At 51.0% G+C, this 18,843-nt stretch overlaps 1 protein-coding gene across 1 annotated transcript in view; it reads left to right on the forward strand.

Moving 5' to 3' along the window:
- SH3PXD2B (SH3 and PX domains 2B) overlaps positions 1 to 18,843 on the forward strand; it is a gene marked incomplete at its 3' end in the record, with an annotated part of 76,574 nt that overhangs the window by 43,997 nt on the left and 13,734 nt on the right. Inside the window, exons 4-6 of the mRNA XM_082006032.1 lie at positions 1,276 to 1,352; positions 5,558 to 5,649; positions 16,180 to 16,205. Of these exons, the coding sequence (XP_081862158.1) occupies positions 1,276 to 1,352; positions 5,558 to 5,649; positions 16,180 to 16,205 (195 nt within the window). The remainder of the gene's footprint in view (positions 1 to 1,275; positions 1,353 to 5,557; positions 5,650 to 16,179; positions 16,206 to 18,843) is intronic.

Consider the following 18,843-nt stretch of genomic DNA (forward strand, 5'->3'; position numbering starts at 1 on the left):
GGAGATCCAGCCCTGGTTTTAAAATCGTGATAAGCATGTGGCCATTTCAACATGTCCTGTTCTCAGGTAGCTTGGTAGCATCCAGCCTCTGGTTCCAGCAGTGCTGTGGTCCCAGCGAAAGCTCACAGTAGGGGCTGAAGGTAGCCATGGTGCAGCAAAGGGCTGCATGACTCTCCAGAGTGCTTTTCCCTTTTTCTCATTGCTTGCAAAGAGGGTGTGTTGGTATTTGGTTGTGAGGGGAGTTTGGCTTCTGGGTTGCCCCATGGTGACCTCTTTGATAAGTGAAGGGATTGCATGGACAGACACGTCAGTTGCTCTTCCTGGGTTTGGAAGATGAGACTTTCCTGTGGTATGGGAGACGTCAGGAGGAACTTGAGGGAACTTCACTACCACCCACCACCCGAAACACAATTTTCCAGGTGATTGTATTGCAAAGCAGTGCCAGTCCCTGGTGCTTTGTGCGGGTCTGAAATCCTACCAGTACCGGTCCTTTTGATCACGGAGTCTCTATGTGTATCTGTTTCACTGTCTGTTAATGGCTTTTGTCTTGTTAAATGCCAGAGAAGCTGTTCTCTGTGAAAGCAGCTTGAAGCATTTAGGACTCATTAGACTTCAAAGGAAAGAGGCCTGTACCACAAGCCAGAGGGGAGGAAATGGAGTGGCAGGAGGATCCTGTTAATGGAGAACACAAATAAACCCCAGACAGGAAGGAAAATCCTATAGGTCTGACTCAGAGCTGCAGTCCCGACACTGTGGCTTCCAGGACCAGTTCGACCCAGGAGTTGCAGAGAGGAACCCTCTGGCTTGGCTCCTGCCCACACTAGACCCAGATACCCTGAGCAAGCCTGGAGCCTGCAACAAGGGTCTCACCTGCACCCGCAGCCGCAGGGACGTCGGCTTCTCTGGCGAGTGCTGGCATTTGCCAGCAGCCTTGTACACCCAGGAGTTGTGTGCCAGCAGACTGTGAGGTATCAGGCATGTGCTTTGATAGGGGCTGCTCCCCTCATTGCCACGCTGGTGAGAGAAGATGGGGATGCAGTTTGCTGGTAACTGTTTCCTCTTCTCTCTCCTTGAACATGCTTGCCACTTTAAATGTGCTTTATTCTGATAAGATATTTAATCTGTGGGAGAGAACAGGTTTGTCTTTTTTTTAGGTATGGTGCTTTTGGCAAGAAGAAGATGTGCAGGGAATAGGTCCTGACAGAACGATTCCAAAAAGAGCGTTCCTGGGCGTTGTGCTGACCTGCTCTTCTCTTTCCATCTCTCCTGTTTTAGGGAAGATCCTCTTCCGCCGGAGTCACATCCGCGATGTTGCAGTCAAGCGCCTGATACCTATTGATGAATACTGCAAGGTAAGGGGAGGTTTCTAGCATCAACCAAAGATGAACCCATCTTGATCAGGCTCGATCCTGTTTGACTGTTCGTATATAATGATGTGCCAGTGCTGGGAGAATGGGGAGTGTGGGCTATCCTCTACTAACAAACACTTTCTGTGATGAAAGCCCACACACTGATTCACTTTTCACTCCATGTGATTACTGCTGAGGGCTTGGAGGGCTGTGTTTGCAGGGTGGCCCAGCTCCACACCAGCTTGCACCCTGCTGCAATGCTTTCCCTTTCTCTTCTACTTTATCAAGCTGCAAACCAGAACCAGCTTTCCAGATGGGCTGGAAAGGACCTGGCTGCCTGGCAGTGTCCTGTCTGGTAGGTGGTTTGGAGTGAAATGATTGTGTTCAGGACTAGGTTTGAAGGACTCAGTTCCTCGGGAAGCCTTTCCTTTCCTATCTGTTTGGAACAAACCTGCTGTTTTATGTAGAAGACTGCACTTTCTTGGTGGCATGGTCCCAAACTGGGACATAAACTCCTGCTACTGTTAGGTAAAACAGTTATTTGCACAGGGGTAAGATGACTTGTACCTGCAGAAAATTATTGGAAGCCAACAGAGATAAGGCTGAGATGATTTGCCCCATACTCTTGAAGAATATAAGGCTGTACTTAAGTATAAGGCAAATTATGATGTTAGTGCATTTTTCGGGGGTAGGAGGGAACCAAAATACTAAAGTCCACAAAAAATTATTTTAACACAAATAAAGTATGCCACATCACATCATTTCAAAGAAGTGCACTAGTACTTGCAGCAGCCATGAAATGGTCTGGAGGTAGGACCAGTACCTCCCAAATCCAGTTTGAATGCTGTTGAAAACATATGCAAAGACCGCAAAACCCAAGGGAGAAGATGAGGAAATGGTGAGACATCCATCGCATTCCTTAGGTGCGGGAGGTGTAGCAGTGACTATGACCTAGGACTTTGCATGGTGGGAGAGACTGTGGGTTTTGAGACTTAGCCAGTCCTGGCTGGAATAACAAGTACAAGGATAAAGGTGAATTAGTAAATGCATCTTGACAGCTCTGCAGTGGGGCCGCTGGTGAAAACCACTGCGGGCCAGGATAGCAGATGAGAGCAGAGTGGTAGAGATGTAGTGCAAGGTGTGCTTGGACCTGTGTGTTCCATACAGCGTGCGGGAAGCCAATGGTGCAAGTAACCACTTGGCTCCAGCTAGGCATGGTCAGCCCCTTGTCGTCTGAGTGACTAAAATGTGCCAGCTACATACAGACACACACAACCATAAATTTCATTTTGGGAAAGAAAAAGTCCCTAAGTGATAAGATGCTGCAGCTGTTTCTTTCAGGATGATGCCATTAATGGCATAAAATATAATGAATCCATTTGACTTAACAACTGGAACATAATGGCTGATGTTATATGACCCACTTAGAGACCCACTCTTTCCTCCTCCTGTTAATGCATTACCAAGTAATAACATGCACACTTTGCCTGGCCTTCCAGTTGCTGCTACTTAACCGTAAAGCTGCTGAGCTGAAGGTGGGTGTGGGACCGAAGGCTGCAGAGATGTGGAATGAGCAAGGAGTCAGCGGGAGCAGAGGGATGTTCCTCCTGGGCCCATCGTGCTGGAGATCACAGCCGCAGGGTCCCAGCACACTCTTACTGCCACGTTTATTGTTGGAGGTGGACATTGCACATGTTTGGAGGGTGGTGGTGCAGAACAGAAATGCAAATTATCTCCTCCAGCTTGGCCCTGCTGAGTGAGAATTGAGGGTTAAGTGAATATGTTGTGAACAAGTTCCCACAGAAGACCGTGTAAGAAACTTTTTGCTTTTTTGCCATCTCCTGCGAGAGAAGTAGGGTGTCTTTATTCTTTGGGAGAGCCCTGGGAAGAAGGTAGGTGAGATTTAGGGTGGAAGTAGGTGAGAGGAGCAAGGGACGGAACCACTGCTTTCACAAGGCAGTGCTCTGGCTGAAGGGCTCTGTTCCAGGTCCTGCCATACTGAAAAATGTGGCAATTTAAGGTAAGGTGCAGGAAAAGCAGCAAAAGAACCAGAACAACTGGTAAGAGCAACCAGTCAGCAAATGAGACTTGAAACAACCATAGGAATGACAAGGAAGGGGAGTGAAGGCCTGAAATTTCTTCCCATTTCTCCAGTTTATTCTTTGTGTTCTACATCTGTTGGCCTTTCCACTGGTGTGGGAACTGCCTTCCTCCTGTCTAAGGGATTTTGAGAATGTGTTAGCTGGAGGGTTGATGGAAAGACTTGCGATGCTTGTGATGCTCTGCCTCAGTGAGACTGGGTGGACCACTAAAAAACTGCTGGTAGAGAATAATCCTTTCTCGCTCCCTGGAAAATGGATTTCAATGCAGTAAGGCTTGTCTGCCTTTGGTAAATGACCTTTCTCCTCAGGACTGCAGGCAGCAGGGTGGGTAAGGTGACTTGCTGTGGCTCCAACACCATGGGCTGAAGCCATGTTCTGAAGGCCCTCCCCAGTTCACTCCTCTAGGTGGCAGAGCCAGAGGTGAGACAGACGTCACGCTATTTGTGATTTGGTGGCCATAGTTGCTGTAGACCATGGCCAACTAGAATGCAGGGTGGCCTGCTTGACTCGGCCACCACTGTGCCAGCTGAGTCAGCTCTAGGTGACCTTCCTTCAAGATGTCCTCAGAAATGAACTGTGGGTCTTGCCTTTCATCCTTCCAGCATAGGGTGTTTTCTGTGATCATCCCCTGCTATTGGAAGACACGGAGCCTTCTCCAGGCCACAAAAAATCAGCGTGATTTTGGCATGGGGGAAATTGTGTAGATCATGGGATGCCTGGAACTGGGGAGTGGTACCCACATGGGAAGGGCATCCATGCAAAACTTCGTCTTTGAATAGCCCTTCCCTGGACCCAAAAGCCATGGAGTGAAGTAGTTTTCTCTCTCCTGTCTTTCACATGATTTCAATTGCAGCTGGCCCATGATTAGTGGTCTGACTGCCTGCTGCGCTGGCAGTGAATGACTGTGTGCTGAATGGCTGGAAGGGGTTTTGGGGGCCAGCAATTAGGTCAATATGGAGCCACATCTGATCTCTGTGGTAACCCCAGGGCTTTGCAAATGTGGCTTTGTCTCCAATACAGAAATGAGTGGAGGTTCGGTTTGCCCACACTGCTCTCACAAGACTGCTGTGACAGCAAGTGGAGGGGAGGGGGAATGATATAGAAAATTGGTTAAATATCTGCTCCAGGTCGGGCTGCAGCACTGCTCCCTGATTTCAAATGATCCCTTTTTTCAATTGCATGGGTTTTTTTTTTTTACTTTTTGCAGTCGCCATCACCTGTGACTCCGTTCCCTCCCACGAGCAGAGAGCAGGGCAGGGCTCTCTGCCAGGCAGCTGCCCATCCTGCCTTCCCTGCCCAGCCCTCGCTGCAGCCCACGTTGGAAAGGACCTACAGGAGCTCTGGCTCAAGGCAAATATTGCTGTCCCAGACTCTGCCCCCCAGCTCCCACAGACATGCACACTCTCACCCTGCAAGTCCCAACGTTGAAGCCTATCTTTTTGCAACAGGCTTCCCCAAAGGGAAAGGAGAAAAGCAGAGGCAGCTTATAGTTCCTGCCATTCAACAGCATGCATAGCAGCCTTCCAGCCCTTGCCCTGGCGAGCTGGTGTCCACGCTTTTGCCTTCTGTTGCTTCTCTCCTTGCCTCTTCCTAAGCTGCCATTGCCTAGTGGAGCATTTTTGGGATGTGCCGGTCAAGGGCTGATGGCACTGAGAGTCTGCCACGCATAAATTGCCCAGCCTTTCCCAAGGATGATGGCTCCATGCTCACAGCACAGCTGGGAAAGTGAACCCTGCTGTGGCTGGGAGGCTGGATGCTGGGTTGGATGTCCCTGTGGCTCTTACCCTGCGAGGGCACATCTGTCCAAAAGGCTGGAGCTGGGCTAAGCAGGGCCCAGGCAGGCTCTGCTTATTCTCCTTTAGTCTTCAGTTGCTGCTGAGGTGGTGTGGTGGATGTAACTGGTGGCTCTCTGGGTATGGCTCCACTGCGGTGTGTGCTTGCGGTAGCTCTCTCCAGCTTGGCTCTGCTCTCCTGTGTGCCAGGAACCACGTGGGTGCTGAGCTCGGTGCTGTGACCCAGTCCCCCATGCTCTGAGGGCCTGTCCACACTCGGCTCCTTGCTCAGTCTTGATGCTTCCCATCACCGGTGTGTCTATTTTGTCTGCAGGCTCTGATTCAGCTGCCTCCCTACATCTCCCAGTGCGAGGAAGTTCTCCAGTTCTTTGAGACACGACCTGATGACTTGACACCCCCCAAAGAGTAAGTTGGTTGGGAGGCTGCTGCCATTGGGGTGGTGATGGAACACAAATGGCCTTGAACTTGGGGGTATCCATAAGAATCTGGCATTCATTAACAGTACCCCCACAAGTCACAGATCTGGGATTTGGAGGTTTTCTTGGAGAGGGAATAGGGGCTGTGCAGCTTGAGGTGGACACCTCTGCCCACTCAGCTGACTCCTGGCATAACCTTCTCCAGCGGGGAAGTAGAAACACTTCTCTGGGACCCCATGAAGTATTGGTCACCTCCCAAGCCACCTTCTGCTCACAAATGCTGGTTTCAGAAACATGGTCAGTCTGAAAAGCCTCATTTCACATGGTTAGTAACGACCTCTGCCTTGTTTGAAAAGCTCCTTCGCTTAGCCATGTCCATAAGGCCCATCCGTAACAATGCTCCAGAGTCTTTCCATGCAAAACAAGGAACGTTTGCAAGGAATCTCGCGTGCCTTACGCAACTCTGTGTGGTTATAAGTCTTGTGACTGTGAGCTACTTTGGCCAGGAGCCACCCATCTCTTACTAATCACCAGCAGCATAAATCTGAGCAGCCGCCTCCATCTCCTGCTATGCTGTTCTCTCTTCTTATGCTGCATGTGACTCGATGTGCGGCTCTACCAAAGGTTGAGCAATGGAGGAGGCTTGATTAATTGTGAGAGGAAAGGCAGTAAATTGATTTGACATCATTCTGTATTGGAAGGGTGTGGAAGTAGATAAAGGGATTTTGTTTTTCTCCTCTGAGCAACAACACTGCCTTTCAGGTCTCTACGCTTCTGTGGACTATATATTCTTCCTGGGTTTTCAATTTTTTTCATTCCCTCTCTTAATTTCCCCTTCCCCCATTCCTGCTTTCCTCCTTTGGCTCCTGTCTCTGTTTGCTTGGCCTGTCATCATTCCTCCTGCAGCTGTCTGTCACTTGATGAGATTGGTCTGAGGGCCCCGGAGCCCATTAACTAATTGCTTGCTGTTGGCTGGTGCTCTCATCTGTCCTGCCCAGCTATTGCTCACCACTTAACCTGCCACCCTGGCGGTCATCCCTCAGCGAAGGCAGCAGCTCAGGGGCAAGCAAGAGACATAAGGAAAAGATGAGCTTGCAAGGACATTGGGTGGGGTTCATCACAGGGATTAACAGCCCCTGGGGCTGTTTTGGGACATAGAGGGGCTTCCTGTGCATGAGTCTTGGAGCCCTGCATGTGAGGGTGATGAGCTGCGTTGCAAGGGGAGTTGCTTATTAAACCCGCCTGTAGCTGAGGCACCATCACACGTGGTGGGCTGAAGGGCAACTTCAGTCTTGCACACAGTTTTCTCACCTTTATTTTGTCTTGTAGACTGATTCAGGCAGGGTGGGGGTTGTGGGCAGAACAAGGAGAACATTCAGATGTAGAGACCTTTGGGTGCTGAGCATCAGCCCCAGAGCAGTGCAGCTCTGCTGTGTTTGAAACTGTAGCTCCTGGCCATCTGGCCAAGCAGTGATCAGTGCCATGTCCCTCATTGTCTCCCTGGTTTGGGTCCAACAGGCAAGGGCAGCAGCAGCACCAGCCTGAAGTCCAAACCCAGGCATGTGCTGGTGTTGCGGGGTCCATCCTCAGGTACATCCCGCAGTGTCCTGCAGGCCTGCTGAGCATCTCCTGGGCACAAAATTGCAGTCACTGCAAAATTGCCATGTGTTTGTGAGCGTTTGGCCATTGCAGTGCTGGATGGGCGAGTGGGTGATGTACCACTGAATCCGGTGGTGGGTCATGCTCTGTTCCACTGCCTGCTCCTCTCCGGGGAGGAGCAGTGAACTCGCAGCATGCAGAAGGACTTAGCAGGTGACTCTTGTCCATTTGCCTCCAGCAGCAAAATGCTACAGCATCTCAAGGACGTCTCTGTTGTGTTTCCTATCCCAGTCTGAATGCCCGAGGGGTATTTATTAGCTACAATTCAAAATGCTAATTAATAAAAGTCCTTGACTCTCTCCTCTGGAGAGATTGGTGGGAGCCCATTCCCGAGCCCCGAGTGCTGGCAGGCCGCCAGCTTACCAATAACGAGATGAGAGCTGTGATAGATGGCTGGACTGGATCAGACGTGATGGCGTGTCTGGGGTTTGGCCGGATGTCATCGTTCATCCAGCAGATAAATACTTTTCTCCGGGAATTTGAAAGGGAGCCAGGCTGTGAACGGAGGGGAAAAAAAAAAAAAAGAGGCAGCTTTTTGTGATGGATGGCTCAAAGGCGGGAATGAGGGAAAGAAAAAGTACTGGTCAGTGTGCTCGGTGCCAAGCCAAGCAGCCACTCTCGTGGCACCATGGCTGGGACCCTTCCTGCTCCCCGTCCCTCGCCTCGGCTTCCCCACCAGTGGCAGCTGGTGGCAGTGAAGGGAACATGCCTTTGATTTTCCTCTGGAGCATGGGTAGAGGATCCACCTAACTTGCATGACCCCAAAATGTGAAACCACTCTCAGGGGCCACAGCCAACTGCAGTCTGTGGAGCTCTGAGTTTAACTGCAAAGGATGAATTTAGTCCTTTGTTCTGGCAGTGTTTGGGAATGGAAAGAGGAGGCTAGACAGCCCATGAATCAATCTATCTCTAGGCCCTTGTCTGCTTTTGCCAATGCCGGGGTTCTTCCTGGGCTGAGCCAGAGCTTTCCTTCTGCTTTCCTGCAGTGCAGATCCCTTTACCAGTGTTGGGAGCACCAACAAAAACAGGTCACTGCTGGGTCTTGTTCTTCAGCCCTTCTCCATCTCTTGCCTGCTCTACAAGCCCCAGCCCTACCACTGGCATGTGAAAGGGAGATCAAGTGGACAAGGAGTGAGCCAAGTGAGAGAGAGACAAACACTGACTTTGTGCATCCTTTTCACCCAGCTGTTGCTTCCAGGTGGGCAGTGGCACAGCTGAAAGCGGAGCTGAGACACGAGTCTCCAGCAGTTGAGGGGTCAGAGGGAGGTGAAGCCCTTCCTCCATCCCCTCTGCACGCACCTGCCAACTTTCCAGCATCCTCCTGTCTAGAGGGACCACGTCAAACAGGAGAGCAGGTTGAGGTTGTGGTGTTTCCAGATGATTGGTGGCTTTCGTGATGTGTATCCCTGTCCAGCAAGCTCTGGACTGGGATAACTCAACTGCTTCCACCAGTGGAAGCAGTTCTGGTGGTGGGTCAGAGTGGGGCTGTAATCCAGAGGGACTGGTTACATTTGGGAAGAGGTGACTCCACAAAGCAGTGGAAGAGGGGCAGAAGGAGAAGAGAAATGGTTATGGAAAGAGAAATCCTCCGGAAAGTTAGCAATCTGTGGGGATGTGGGATTTTTCTCCCTGGTGTTGGATGGAAGCCCTGTGAAAACAGTAGTTTCAAAGGAGAGAAATCAAATTCCTGCTTCCTGCATACCTCAGCAGGTCTGACCAGCAGCAGGATGCTCAACTGTTGAGGTGGGAAGTTGCTGTGTGCAACCGCCTTACCTCCCATCCACCCTTTTCAATTTAAAGCTGTTTTTAGCCACAGCAGAGAGTTTCTGGAATAAGGCTGGGGAAGTCTGAAGGGCTGGGCACAAAGCCACTGCTGAGTCAAGGCATTCAGCTGCTAACTGTCCTCGCCAGCTGAATTTCAGCTCTGCGACATGCAGGAGCCCAGGTTAACTCCATAGTGAAGCAAGAGCCGAAGTGGTTAATTTGTTAAAATTATTAAATTTTAACAATTCAATAATCGTCCATGGTGTACAAGCAGGGCACACTGGGGAAGGAGCCGTCATCATGCTGCTTCCCGGGGGCTGCAGAGCTGTTGCCCTCTGTACAGGACATACCCCGGCCATGAGAATCCTCCTTCATTAAAAGCACTGTTTTCTTTTTGGTAGCTGAGCATCCAATCATATATAAGACACTTAAAGTTGTTGTTTTGAACCTTTTATCTTATGAACCAAATTTTGGTTTTTATTTCCGGTGAGGGCACAGGGACCTGTAGGGCAAATTTACCGTCCCTTAACATGCTAAAAGATATCCTTGAGCACCCCTTCTCTCTCCCTCTGGGGGCTGTGGATTCACAGTTTGAAAGCTACTGGCTTCAGGAGGTCTTAATGTCTTTAAAAGGCGTAAATTCTTCTTCTGTAAGGTATCTTCATCCTTATGTGCTGGGTCTGTCAGTCCAGCAGGTCTCCTGCAAAGGGAGGGCAGGGCCAAAAGGCTGACATGGGGTGCCTGGCTGCCCGGATAGCATGGGGAGGCTTAGCGCAGGATTGAGGTGGAGAGCAGTCCCAGCACCAGGACTCTCTGAAGGCTTCCTAAGGGCTCATGACCTCTACAAGAGCAGATGATAGCAGAGGTGGAGCCCATGTCCCAGCAGAGGCTGCAGCACTGGTATTACATCAGTGCCCAGCCTGTCTTTGGAGACCCCGGCTGGGGGTTTGTCCAGTGAACTTCAGCTGCTGCTCCTCCCTGCTCGCTGAGGTTGTTTGGCTTTCCCAGCCACTGCCACTCAAATAGGCATACTGGGAGCAGTGCTTTCTACCTGCTGGGTGCGCTGTGGGGTGGTGGGAACCAGCAAAACCCCATGTCTGACTGGCCTAGTCTCCTGCTACCGCTGAGCAGGCATCCTCCAGGAAAGGCGTTGTGCACGTCGCTTGGGCTGCTGCTTCCCACTGAGCTGCTCTTCAAAGCTGTTTGTGTGAAGCGAGAGCCTGTGCCTGCCCCTGCCGCCACCTCAGCCGGCGTGGTTGCTGTGGGACTGTGCTCCGCTTTCGAAGGCAGCTTCCTAGGGACTTGGTCCTCTCCTGGCAGGAACGCAGCCCAGGCAGGGGCGGGGGGTGTCCCTCTGGCCTTGACCTGCTAACGCAGGTCCCACTCACAGCAGTGGGTCCCTGCCCCGCCTCCCCGCACTCCCGGGCCTTGGTGGCTGCAGCATCTGCTGCCACGGTTTATGGTTATACACCCCAAAGACGTTGAAAATGGAGAGAGGAAGCACTGAGGAACTACATTTTCATTCAGTGATGTCTTCCAGCTCTGGCACTGGGCTGTAGGCAGGCACGTAGCCTCACTGAGGATTTCGATCCAAGGCACTGGTCTGTGCTTTGCTTCTGCCTGCTGGGAAGCGTGAGCAGCACAGAGGGCCAGGGTCCCTGCGCGGTGGCCTGGAACCCACCTGGCATTTGCCAGCATGCGGCAGGAGCTGGAGAGATTTGTTTGCGCTCTCAGCACAAGTTTCCCTGCAGTTTCCCTACTGCCAGCAGACAGGCTGCCCCTCCTCCCCTCCCTCTCCCAGCTTACAGGAGAATGGCTCCTTTTCTCCTTCCTCCCACAAGCCTGGCGTGCTGGAGCTCTTTGTTCCCCCACAGGGCACCAGCAAAATGTTGCTGTACTTTGGCTGCTGTGTGCAGCTGCAGCATTGCAGCTCCTCTGGGCAAAAACACCCTGGGGAAACTCCACTTGCAGCAGGGCCACTGGCAGCAGCCAAAGCCTGGGACAGCTTTTAAAAATTATTTTCTTCCTTCCTTTGCATGTGTGCAAGCACCCTCTGAGCTCACGTCCCCAGCTTGCTTTCCTGCTATTTCTTCCAAACAGCCCTTGGCTAAAGGGAGAGGATTTTGGGATGTTTCAAGGGCAGTTCAGCTCTGCTGCTATGGATGTTTTCCTTGCTGGGGTGGAGAGCCAAGTGCAGAGGGAGTAACCCCGCTCTTCCCTGCCGTGTGCCACGGGAAGCATCACCGGCCGGAGAAGGGGGACGGCAGGACCCAGGTCCCACAGGTGGGCTGAATCCCAGCTCTGCTGACTCAGCAAAGGGCCCTGATGGCTGCAGGCTGCCTGTGCTGTCTGGGCTGGAAGGTGTGTGATAATGAGCTGGGACCTGATCGGATGAGGAAGCATACGCTGCTAACAGGGTTATTATGCTTGCAGCAGCCTCAGCAGCCCGTCGTCGTTCTATGGATGCCGAAGCCGTGGTGATGTGTGGTTAGGTGGGGTGGCACTGGCAGTCACAGTAATGGATCGCTTCGCGCACGCAGACTGACAGAGGCCCCAGGCAGCACCAGCCCCAATAAATCAAAGAAGGGAAAACTGGGCTAAAATGAGAATCAGGCCTGATGGGATCTGACTGTGCCAGCTTGTCTCTCCCATTTGGGCTAATTGAAAGGTCCTGCTGGCAGCCGTCGGTGGGTAGAAGATTTGTTTGGTAGGAGGCACTGGGCAGAAACATGTTTCCATCATTGCAACAGGGACCAAATCTGTTCCTTTCTCTTGTTGCCATAAATTGGAAGTGCGAACTTGTAGCCAGTGTCTTCCAGAAGCAAGTCTCTTCTCTTCCTGCTTCCCCATAGCTTTTTGAGTGCTTACCTTTCCTTGTAGTTGGGCTGTGCCAGAAGCAAACGTTTTCCGTGACACTCTTGCACAGTGTTTGCGGGGTAATAGGGACATGAACTCCTGGGCCAGGTGACAGAGGATTTAATAGAAAAAGGAGAGGCTCAGGTCTCTGCTCCAGGATGGAGTGGCTGCCCCGTCTAGGAAACCATTCCAGGAGCTTTTGCTGGTAAGCTAGAGATCCCTCAGTTGATGGATGTTGGTTTGTGGCTTTTGAGCCATGTCCTGCTATCCAGACAAATTACAGCTTGTATAATGAATCGTTTATTTTGCAGTTCTGCTAGTGCCTACGTGCAGATTCACCAGGAGCTTGGGCTAGATCTCAGCTCCAAAACACTGGTCTCCTTTACTCTCTGATGAGAACTGTCTTTCCTAGATGACAGCAGACAGAAACATCAGAGATGTTGAATCCATTCTGCAAAAATACACTTAGCTGCAGCACAAGCCCCATACATGGACACAGTATTTGATTTTCAGTGGTAACAGGGCAGCTTTCTGAGCCCGAAGGTTCAACTTGGCCGACTGTCCAGTGGTTAAATACAGGGGTAGCACTGGCACTGCAGTGTGGGGGACAGGGGCTCCATTCACTGCTTGATGGAGCATTTGCTAAACACCAGCTCTCCCAAACACGACCTCTGTTGTACCCCAGTTCTCAGTCTGTCTCATCTGCATAAACTTTGCTAAGACTTCTAATGTCTCCAAGCTTGCTGGATACTTACAAAATGAACTACCTGATAGCTATTTTGATGGTATTAGTGTGTTACAGAAGGATTTTTTTTTCTGTGGGAGATGTTTTCTTGGAATGGTGAGCTCAGATCCGTCTTGTCTTGCATATTGATCATGGCTCCTGTGTGGTGGGCTCTGGCAGCAGCTGGAGTTGTCTGCCTTGTGTTGGTGCTCCACTGTCCCCCTCGCTCCATGAGCTGGCTGTGCTCAGGGCTGTGGGGCAGCAGGGGTGGTGCTGAGGTCCCCAAGCTGCATGTCGGGGCACCTTCCTCCCGTGAGTCCTACTGCAAGGTGGGCTTTTCTGCGTGGCAACCTCAGAGCCATCTCCCTGCAGCACACAGCGGTCTGCCAAGCCTAGCAGCCACCAAATGTGAGTGTTTTAGGAAAGAGTTTAACGTCAAGCAATCTTGTAACAGTTCTTCTCTAGACACTGTCCTAGCCTTTAGGGTTTTCCTGGTTTTATAATTAATGGTTTTTAATTAACATTTCTTGCCTGAATTATGACCCTGTAAGCCCATGAAGACTTTCAGTGTCTGCAATATCCTGCAGTAAGGAGTTTAGCAGCTCACCTATGTATTGCTGAAGAACAGCCAGCTTCTGTTTGTTCTGAACCTTCCTCCCAAGAGGCTTTGCCTCATGGCCTCACTGCAGCCTTGTGCTCCCCATTTCACTCCTTCCCATCACGGGATCCAGAGGGATGCTGCCTGACACACTAGAGAAGGTGCTTGAGAAACCTGACTCTTTTTTCCTAAAAAAAAGTGGCATGGGGAGTATTAATTGGTGCTAAGCGTTCTCCATGTGTAAGAGTTTCCTTTCAGGTTTGCACTGGAGGATTCTCAGGTTCTTGAAGGACACTGAACTGAGCTCGCTGCACCTTGTGGCTGTCTTGTTGGCTCAGTGCTTTAAGTGAGACTCCGGTCACACGGGAACCCGTACCTTCAGTGTTCCTGACAAGGAGCTGGGAAAGTCCTGAGAAACAGCTGGAGAATCAGTTGTGGGTTTTACCACCCAGGAAGCTTTGTGGGACTGGTTGGTGGCACACAGTCCCAGCAGTGTATCAGTGCCTTCTAACTGTGCTGTGATGGCCTGGTTCATCTGCACAGCCTGGATGTTGTGGGAGTGAGAGCTAAATGAGTTTCGCAGTGGAAGGCAGAGTGGCCTTTCCTTCTTCTCTTCTGGAGCCATCGGTTTCCAGGAAGCTGTGCATGCAGGCTCTGCTGCATTCCTTTCTCTGGTCCACAGGGGCTGGAGGAGGAGATGCTGCTGGGAGTTTATTGCTGTTTCCTGTCTTGTCTGAGCTCTTGTCCCCTCTGAGGTGGTGGGCTGGGGCTGCTGGTCTTCAGACCTGCAGTTCTTTGTATCTGTGCCAGGAACAACCCAGCAGCAAAGTGAAATTGCAGCTCCTTCCTTGCCCCCTCATTCAGACGGAGCAGCCGGTGAAAGGAAACAGGGGGATGAGTTACACTAATAGGTTTAGCAGATGGCAGGGGAAAAACAACAGATATTTCCATCAGCGCCCTCCTGTCAGCACGAGGGTGCCATGCCCACCTGCGGATCTCCAGCATGCTCATCCGGCCTTGCTTTGCCTCCCTTCCCTGCCATACCACTCAGCTGGGGCAGATTTAATGGGGCTTATTGATCAACTGATTTATCCCTGCAATGCAGTCTCTGTTTAGAAATGTCTTCGGGATGCTCTGTCCAGTAGATTCCTCCATAGGTCTCTGCACCTGGGACATATGGTATTCAGGTTTTTGCATAGTTCTGTAGTCTCTGAACTTAACAGATAGTCTCCAGTTTTTAGGTAACAATGTCCCATTTGTTTCTAGTCCATCTTTGTTGCATTTCATTTAATTTTATTGAAAGCTCCATGGATGAGTACCGGAGAAAAGGGAAGGGGTCTGGGAGGATAAGGCATTGTGAGCAAAACACATTGCCAGGATGGGTGGGCAGTCTTTGGAGGCAATCAAGTCCTGGCGTCACCCCATCGCTCCAGGGGAATAAAATGTCTGCAGTAATTATAGTCTGAAAATGCAGATAGGCTTGAAAGAGCAAAGCATAGCCCAGCTCTGGCTGGCTTTCTTGCTGAGCATGAAGGGATTTCTCTGCTTGGCCTGAAAATGAAGGGGAGGGAGGGGGAAAGGTTGTTTTGCTAGTGGACTTGATAAGCAGATGAAGGGGCTCCTGGGGTCCATCTGGGCTGGTCCAGCCGCTTTTCCAAGCAGCAGTCAGGCAGCTCGAAGCCTCAGGAGCGTCCCCTTAGCACCAGGTGAACGTTTTCCTCCTTGGAAGCTCTGTGCTTGTTACTCTTCCTGGAAGTAACAAGGATTGATGCATGTCTGCTAGTACCAGAATATTTCATCTTGGCCAGATGGTCTTGATCTGTCCCACATGTGAGTCTGAGGAGTGGAGAAAGCAGTCTCCTCCATAAGTGAACAGGGAGCAGGTTACTATCACCCCACACTACAGCAACATTTCAAGGCCACAGTGGTGAATTATGTGAAAGTGTTAAGAGCCCTTTTGTAGCAACATGGACCACTGTGGTTGGGCGAGGGACAGGGCTGGTGCATTTGTTTGGGTTTTGGGCTGGTTGGGTGTCTTGATTTGATTTTTTGAGGCTTTTCTGGGCCCATATTTTCCTTGATTTGGTGTTTGTTTTTTAATTGTGAAATGCCCCAGATTTCATTGTGCCTGAAGAGAGTTGTACTTGTGCCCTGGGTTTGAGGCTGTTCAGCAACCATGTTTCTTGGCAACATTCAAATAAGAGAAGGGACCCAAACCCTGTGGCTTCTAAGCCATCTCATCAGCAGTGTGGCCAGCACTGGCCATAGTGAGAGGACTTGGGCTGAAGCTACTTCATTGCCTCCTCATAACCACCAATAGCTCCTGCTTGCTGTGTCCCAGAGTCACTTCTGCAGCACAGCACTGGTGTTCATCCTTTCTACACTTTAATGGCTCATCCACTTTTGGGGTATAAATGTTTGCCCCTTCCCTAACTGCTCCCTATCCTTGTCCCCAAGAGATGTACAGGACATGGAGGAACTTCAGTGTTTCCCTCTTTGTCTGTCTTCAAACTGGTGCCCACTTCTGTGGGAGCTGTGGTCTGTGCTGGGACCAGTTTTGGGGTTTTGCGCTTCCCCAGCTCCTGACTGTGCTGCCAGATCATCCCAATCCACCCACCTTTGCCAAGTGACATGGTGGGAGTTGTGGCTGTCAGACCAAGCCACTGAGGAGGCCAGGCCAGCAACCAAGCCTCACCCTGGGAAAGACAAAAGCATTAAATTACTAAATGAAGGGAGGAAACCGACGGGCTATTTGCAAGGCGGATGGTGCCCCATGTCACCCATGGGGACGTTAGTGGGTTGAGGGAGGTAACTGGTCCCACTGGGGCCAGCACTGCTGTGCATTCCTGGGTGTTTGTCACTTGGCCAACAACCCACTACCCCATCCCTCTGCTGATGCTCTTCCTTTTCTTTTTCAGGGAGCCCATTGGAAAGAAGAGGTCTGGTAAGGACTCTTTCCTCTCCGCTGGTTCCACCAGCTCCTCCTTTCACCCACAGCTGTAGTCTCCCAGAGCAAGGCGGGGGCCTGGCTCCATGGCAAGCCAAATCCCTGCTGTGCTCCCCTGTGGGGCTCCCAACACCATGTGCCCCCTTCACCCCCTCAGGATTTCACTGCAGCCTCCAATTCCCCATCCCACGTCCCCTGCACCTCCCGTGGTGCTCCCAAAGGTGGGGCAGACGCCTGCAGCTCTCCATGCTGTGCTGGCCTCCCCGTTCACTTATTAATCGAGTTGTTGCCACTGTTGCTGCCACCTCCAAGTTCATTTCCCTCCCCGCCTCATGCCTTGTCTCCCGTCATTTTGTTCCTCCATCAGGGTTTATCCAGAGAACGGCCTCTTTCCTGCAGAGAGGTAGTAACAGCCGCTTGCTACCCGGCCCTTGCTCTTGCTTTGCCTCTTGCCGGCGGGACACCTGGTTGGGCTGGGTGGGCAAGCCCCTTGCAAGAAGCTGTCACGTCTCCCATAGCTTTCTGTGGTGGCTGGTGGACACGGGGCAGTAGTGGAGAGGAGGTACAGTGGGCTCGGGACTGGCGCCTTGCTGTCAGTACAGCTCCGCATGCAGGGGCTGTCTCGCAGGTCTTGGTGAAGGGCAGGGCTTGGTCTGCAGCCAGGAGGATGGGGATGAAAAATTTCACAAGTCCAAAGGAGGGTCTGAGCTGCATGGGGGTCAGCGTGAAGCTGAAAATCTCCCGATGCAGCGCTATGTTCTGCTATGTGATTGCACCAGCTGGGACCCTTGGGTAGATGGTTGGATCTGGGATGCTTTACCCCTGCTCCTCTAGAGAGGGGAACATCTTGAAATACTCTCTGGTTGGTGTGTTTTAGCAGTTGTCTGAGCTTCCCAGAAGGAGGAGAAGGAGAGAGGAGAGGAAAAGCCTTCAGTCTGTGGATTAGGGAGGGCATCTTTCAGCTACTGAAGCCGCAGAAGGTATAAAAATAACACGAGGGTCTTTGGGAAGGAAGGTCTGAGTCATGGCTGGATGGAGATTCTGCTGAAATACGTTGTGGAAAGGTTTTTGGCCAGAGAGTTGGCGCTGCCATAAGCTGCGTAAGCAAATTCATTTGTAGATGAGTGGGTTCCTCTGAGAGGAGAGAAAAAAGGTACAGGGGAGACTCAAAGGCTTGATTCCACTTTCTTTTCCACTGGAGCTTCAGGTCATCCCTCCCTCAAGAACTGATGGTGTCCCAGCATCTTAACTGAGGTTAATTGTAGGATGCATTTGAAAAGCTCAGATGTTGTCTGTTGAACAGTGGCTCCCGGTTTTGGTCTGTTCTCACAGGCAGGTCATAACTGGGTGCTCTCCTGATTGACTAGCAGGGGTTTACCAGTATGGTTAAAACCTTCAGACAACATTTACTGCTCAAACTCTGACTGCAGCAAGGTGCATCTGCCAAAGCTGGACCTTGGGATGGTCATTTCATAGCTCTTCAGGAGCCACTTGCAAGCACAGACTTCAGTCTTGTGCTGAAGTGGTGGGTCTTCAACTGGCTTTGGAGGCAGAGGGAAGCATCTGGCTGCAGGTGTGGACAAAAACAGGCTGCAATTTTTTTTCTTCTCTCTTTTGATAGAACAGAGGTAAAATAAAGATACAATCATCTTCCTCATCTTGAAAACTTTTCTTGTGTGCTGGCTCAGCAGGAACATCTGTTGAGTAAGGGAAGGGTGTTATATTTCTCTATGAGGTCAGTGTGTATTTAGATCACTTTGAATCCTATCCACTGACATTAGGCAAGAGAAAAGAAGGCCTCTCTAGAGTTCAGAAGAAGAGGAGGAAGTTTTCTGCTGCATAACTCAGTTCTTTGAGGGCATAATTCAGTTTAAGGATGCTGGCTGTTAGAGAAGCAGGAGTTTTTCTCCTCCTGCTTGTGTACACAGCGTCGTCCTGCCTTCCCACCGCAGGTTTATGGGCAGCTTCACTCTGCCATCCTGTTGGCATGGTGGGTTTGTAAGTGACACAGGGATGTTGCTGAGGTCAAAGAGAAAATGCTTTTTGGGGTGCTGCTTGCTTGGCACTGTTGAGAGGGAGGGAATAGGGAGAGTTTGGGTAACGTCCAAGCCAGAGCCTGCACCGGCAGGGCAGGATGCGCTGTTTTGCCCATGGCACCTAGCATATGCACAGTAGCCATCAGGGAAAGATGTTTGCGTGCAGTAATGTTACAAAGGGCTGATGCCTTGTGCCAGACATGTTCCAAGACTCCTCTCACTGTTTGCATTTTCTGGCAGCAGAAGCAGAGTTTGGTTCTGCTGCTGTCACTCCGACTCCTCTTTATACCTCAAGGAAGTCCCTGATGGTTCATTGGTTCCTCAGGCCAGGCCTGCTTTGAGGTAGCAAATACGCAGCAAGGCATAAAAAAGGCTCATTTGATACGGGATCTCTCTGAGGAGGGGGCATCCATAGCTGCTAACAAACAAAAATCATGAGTTTTCCAATAAGCAATTTCCCAATTGCTTATTTCTCCCCTCATTGCTGGAGAGGGGGTGAACTGCTCTTCAGGAAAGAGCTCCCAAGCTCCTGGCAGCAGCAAGCCCTGCCTTGAAATGGCATTTAAGCAAACACTGGGATGCGAAGTGGGTTAAAGTGC

This window comes from Phaethon aethereus (genome assembly GCF_964289735.1).
Source record: "Phaethon aethereus genome assembly, chromosome: 14".
Classification (NCBI taxonomy): Eukaryota; Metazoa; Chordata; class Aves; order Phaethontiformes; family Phaethontidae; genus Phaethon; species Phaethon aethereus.